Source organism: Petaurus breviceps, unplaced genomic scaffold (assembly GCF_028583685.1).
Source record: "Petaurus breviceps papuanus isolate PSGF00001 unplaced genomic scaffold, PetGlider_PUasm1.0 179, whole genome shotgun sequence".
Lineage (NCBI taxonomy): Eukaryota > Metazoa > Chordata > Mammalia > Diprotodontia > Petauridae > Petaurus > Petaurus breviceps.
The window spans coordinates 9045769-9051550 of record NW_027185779.1 but is presented as its reverse complement, the minus strand read 5'-3'; the positions used below and the strand labels follow the sequence as shown (position 1 = coordinate 9051550).

At 38.9% G+C, this 5782-nt stretch overlaps 1 protein-coding gene across 1 annotated transcript in view; it reads right to left on the bottom strand.

Moving 5' to 3' along the window:
• Window positions 1–5050, bottom strand: part of PIP4P2 (phosphatidylinositol-4,5-bisphosphate 4-phosphatase 2) — an 85097-nt gene extending 80047 nt beyond the window's left edge. The window contains exon 1 of the mRNA XM_069086670.1: window positions 4867–5050. Coding sequence (XP_068942771.1) covers window positions 4867–4972 — 106 coding nt within the window. The 5' untranslated portion in view covers window positions 4973–5050. The remainder of the gene's footprint in view (window positions 1–4866) is intronic.
• Between the last annotated feature and the right edge of the window lie 732 nt (window positions 5051–5782).

The following is a 5782-nucleotide window of genomic DNA, read 5'->3' as shown; positions in this document are numbered from 1 at the left end:
CATCATCATCATCATCATCATCATCATCATCATCATCATCATCATCATCATCGGGCCTTAGGCTATACTCTTCGGGCTTATCTTAATAGAGTTTCACTATGACCCTTTGTTAATTGTCTCTGATTTATATATCCTATTTTACATAACTGTTTCCATGTCAACCAATAAACATTTATTAGGGCCCATTATGTGCCAGCCAATGTGCTGAGAACTTGGGATTCAAAAACAAGAAGCAAAAACCAGTCCCTGCCCTCAAGGAGCTTATAATCTAATGTTTCCCCCTTTAGGCTATGAGATCCTTGAGAATGTCTTTTGTCTCTCTTTGATCCTGCTGAAGCTTAGCACATAGCAGGCATGTTTACTGACTAATTGTAGGTGCTATTATTATCACCATTTTGTAGATATAGAAACTGAGGTTAAGTGACAAGGCCATACAGCTAGTGTATAATTTAATAAAAATAATCAATCAATAAATAAACATTTATTAAGTGCCTACTATATGCCAGGCACTATGGTTAGCACTTTAAAATTATCTCATTTGATCCTTTACAACAACCCTGAAAGGCAGCTGCTCTTATTTTCCCCATTTTATAGATGAGGAAACTGAGGCAAACAGAAATTAAGTGACTTGCCCAGGGTCATACAGTGTTAGAAGCAGAATTTGACCTCATCTTTTAGTACTCTATCTATGATATCACCTAACTGCTCCTGCTACAGAATACTGTTCTAGCTCTAAACTTTCTCTGCTCTTAACTTATGGCCTTATATACCTGACAATTTCTCTGTGCCTCAGTTTTTCTATTCATAAAGTATAACAGAATCATTAAACATGTGCAGTAGATTTCAAAGAGAAGGCTATGTGTGAAATATTTTTCTTTCTCTAAAACAGTAAATGTTACTTTATTAGTCAATGAAAAAATACTCCCTCAACTTCAGTTTTACATAATTAAATATATAAAACAAGAGCGTAAAGGGAAATTTTTTTAAACAAACACTGTTTCATCAGAGACCTGAATGTGTATCATAATAAAGTATTATTACTTCTTTTATTGAGTGACCAAAATAAAATTACTTCAACATAAGTTTTATAATTTAAAGTTTATCTGTTACCTTTGAGTTCAAATGGAAAATTATTAGAAAGCACTAAAAGGAACTACTATAAAAATAAACTAAAATTGTTTTTAAAAATGCACTCCCCCCCAAAAAAAAACCCTCTATGATTAAATATCTAGCATTTTCTTAGGAATAGCAGTGAAGAAAAGAAAGAAAAAGCACTGGTTAACTGCCTACTCTGTGCCAGGCACTTTAAAATATTATTTCATTCATGCTCACAACTACCTTGGGAGTGCTATTTTATTATCCTCATTTTACAATTGAGGAAACGGAGACAGGCAACAGTTAAAGGACTTGTCCATTGTCCTACAGCTAAGAAATGTCTGAAGTCAAATCTGAATTCAGGTCTTCTGGACTGTAGGAAGTCTGTGCACTCTACACACTGCACCACCTGGCTGTATATGAATGAATATTCATTCCATAGATAAAAATCCATTCCCACAGTTACCATACTTATAGTTTGATAACTCTAAACATAAGCTTTACATAGCACATAGAAATGGAATATTTCTATAAATAAATATGGAAATAGTATTTTTGAATGAAAAGCTATGGTTTCAAATCCTGATCCTTGCACATACTATTTATGTAGAACTTTACTATGTATTCCACTCCCTTCCCTGGGTCTTTTTTCTTATTCTCTAAAATAAAGAAGTCAGAATGGATGATTTCAGGGTCTTGCCCTTTCCAGTTATAATGCTATGAGTCTATGAATGAAATCTCTTTTATAAAATGGGATTACATTATTGATGCTATACCCTGCCTATAAGGCTGTCAAATTTATTAATAAATTTACTAAATAAATCCAGATCATGGAGTTCAACTAACATTCCAAATAAATTTGAAACTGACTTCCCCTTTCATTACCATCCCTCCCCTTTCACAGGCCAACCCAAAGGAATGTTGAAACCACTGGACCCTTTTAAGGGACTACTGTAGGATCTGGACAAATACTGAGTACAGACTTGGTAGAGAGTTCTCCAGTCATTCCACTTAAAGTCTGAATTAGATTGTCACTCAGACTGAAGAGGATTCTCTCTGGGTTTAAATCTACTTACATTGATTCATGGCCTCTACATTATTAATAACCTATCTCGAAATAAACACTCCAATGACTTTCAACTAAAATGCTGAGTCTTAGTTAGGTGGGATTTTAGATTCACTATCTTCCTACAGAAGGCATAAACAGTGAGGTATCTAGTTTTATCCCTCTTTCCTCACCCATTGTTAATTTTATTAAAAGGAAGTCAGCTGAAAAGTAAATGGAAGCAGTCTCAAAACCAAAAGTTAGCTACTAGCTATAATTCAAAATGCAGAGCAAAGTCAAACCATATATAACATTTATAGTGGTTATTAAGTCTTTGTTTTGGTTTAGAACTATAGTATCAGAATTGTTTAATGTTGGTAGAATTGAAAACATCAGAAAACACCTCTAAATTGTGTTTAAAACTTGTTAATGAAGTACATCTTTATTTGTCATTTATCATTTCTAATACCCAGCCATTTAACCACACAAAATTAACTTCTTCTCAGTCACTTAGTGTTAAGGAGGGGCCTAGGGGAGAAATCTCCTATTCCTCAAGTCTGTCCCCTAAGTTTAAGGATTCCAAATTCTCTACAAGTTGCCAGTGTGAAGCTTCCACTGTAGTGTGTTCCGATAAGCGGTGGACTTAAGGCCAAGAGATAGGAGTTTGAATCTCACTTCTTACTACACTTACTACCATGGAGTCAGTGTTACAACTTCGGGGTGTCTGAACCTCATTTTCCTCATCTGTAAAAATAAAATGGGGATAATAAGACCTGTAGAATCTAGAGGTTTCTGATACAAATCAAGTTTGTAAGGCATTTACAAACTTTAAAGCACTACACAGCATGTCCCAGAAGTCTTCAAGTAGTTCTAAGATTAAAATGACATTAAAATTTTGGGGACATGAAGGTAAAAATTTTGACAAATATTATTTATATGCAATCTCTGAAGCATCATGATTTTTAATATTTTAGGAATGATGTGCCATTTGATCATTTTCAGTAATTCAAAAATACCTCGCTCAAGAAAATAGAAGAGTTATAGGACAAAGACTTAAATTTAGACTCCAATATACTTCCTCAAAGGGAGAAGCTTATGAAGTTGAACTTTCTACTGACAGTTGCCAACCTATCTCAGTCAACCCAATTTATAACAAGAATAAAATTTTTAATATTGAACTTGCCCAAGAAAGGAAATTTCACCACCAGATACTGGCATTTTTTTTTCTTAACCAACAACAAAAAAAAACCCAGTCATCTTCTTTTATGTATATTCATCTTGTGTCATTTGTTCCACCTCTCACAGCATGTGATAATCTATCACCTGAGCTATTCGAAGCTGAACATTTTTCCCCTCTGTCCTGTTTCTTGTAGGATTTGTGGTCTAGATTGTCACCTTTCAAGCTATGTGTTAAACGAGCCTTTTAACCAGACTAGTTCGACCTGCTCTGCAGCTGCTTGTGTTTCACATTAGAACTAAAAAGAAAAGTTAAGCATTACCAGAAACACGAACTGCCCTTCTTTCCGAAAGCACTGCCCTGTTGTCTCCTAAGGCTTTCCATACTTCTCCCAAATCGCATCCAAGTTAAACGAGATACAGTCACTTATTGCCAGCTGACCAAGTCTTTCTCACTTCAGTGTTGTTTCTTAAGGTAAAACAGTCAGTCCTCTCTTCTCACTTTACTGAAGTGAAAATAACCTACTCCGCCTCCCCAACCCCCCCACACACTCTCCTCTTTTCTTTTGTAGAGGGGACAACCAGAGACTTTAGATGTGAACAATATGATCTTTCCCCCCAAAAAATACATAAAATTATTTGTGATTTATTCATGAGGAAATATACATTATCATTTTATTAAGAAATAGGGTGGGAATGTTGACAGTATAAACTGGAGCTTCTGGTGAATGACAAGAGGTCACTTTTGAGAAGTTAATTTCCCATCACCCAGGTGTGCATCGAACACACCATCTCTTCCCCTCTAAACTGTGGCTGCTCACTCTTCCCACACACCCAAAACTACTATTTCTGAGGACCACAGAAGAATATGTTTTCTTTACTCTGTGAAAACTGAAATGGCAAATATACACTAACCCAAACATCTTCCTACTTCGGTTGTATGAACCAATTTCTTTGCTAAAGGAAATCCCTGATTCACCAGAGCAATAGCAGGCGGACTTGGGTGGGTGGTAGGAGGCAGTGGGGAGGTGGTGATTCGAATGAAAATCAAGACAGGCTGCATATTTTCCCAAGCTTAGTCCTTTCAAGGGCAGATATCAAGGTGAGCAGCAGTCCCTGTTTCACAGCACCACTAAGGGATTTGTGAATGATTGTGGAAGATTTGCACACCAGCTTTAGTACACTTAGGGCTCCTGCAAAAAGGCAAAGTCCCACTCAGGAAATACATTTCAGGTCCTTTTTTTTCCTCCCAGTGCAAAGTACTAGTATAACGTGCACAAAAGAAAAGCCCTGCAATGCAATGTAATTGCAAGACTCCCCGGCTTTGAAAGACACAATAAACATCGTCTTTCCCCCCACCTCTCCTCCTCCAGATCATTTTCCTCTTCCTCTTCCTCCTCCCTCCCTCACCACCTCCCTTACCTCCTCTCTCTTCAAAACCTCCCCCACCAAGCCCAAGTGAAAGGCTCAGCTCTCAGAGACCAAGCTCCTCGGTTTCCAGTGTTCCAGCCCTTTCCTTGCCTAGCAAAAAGGAGCCTCGCTTGTCTTACCTCGGGGGCTGTTTTCCTGCAAATACGGCGGGGCAGTCGGAGTGACATTTCCAGAATGGGATGCTGACAGCAAAGGGGAGCGTTCATCCACTCCATCAGCAGCCATGACTGCAGCAGGAGCTCAGCTGAGAAGAGAGGCTGAGGGGCCAGTGGCGGCCGCCTCTGCTGCTGAAGCTGCTGCTGCTCCTGCTGCTGTACCGGCTACTGCTGCTGAGAGGGGGAGAGCCGGGGATGTGTCACAACATGCGAGGGGGGGAGGGGGCAGGGAAAGTGAGGGACCAAGGGAGGGGGATGGGAAAGGCTTTTAAAATCCGAGGGGGAGGGGGAGTTTGAGAGAAGCTGGGGAAGCCAGAGCGGGCGCCTGGGCAAAGAACAATTAGGGATGGAGCGGGAAATGGGCGGGGAGAACAGGATGGCTCTGGCTCTGCCCTCAATGCATCTTAAGTTTACTGAATGGAGGAGAAATGGAAGATCAACCCGAGAAGAGGTAGAAGGGGGGGGGGGGGGGGGGCGAGTAGCCTTTCCCCGTGACTCTAGATCTAACTGAAGAACTACGGTAAGCAGAGTTAACATTATCAAGCTTTTCTTGGAGAGAGAGCAAGCAAGTTAATTTTGGCTATCAAACCAAGGGCAGTTGTAAGGAAAAAGTTAAATCGTGGATCTTTGCTCTTTAATTTCTCAATTGGTTAAAAAAAATTGTGCAACTTTCATTCATTATTGAGGGGACTGAGGATTTGTTTTTCTTTCTTTCTTTGTTGTTATTTTTTTAATGTGTTTGTTCCCTAACATTTTATGTTGGCATGGTGTTTCTGCGTTCTTCACCTGCATATATTAGCACCTTTACGGTAGGATTTTGTCAAGCTTCAGTGTGGTTTTAAATGGCAACCAAAAGTTTCCCTCTATAAATGCAGCTTAT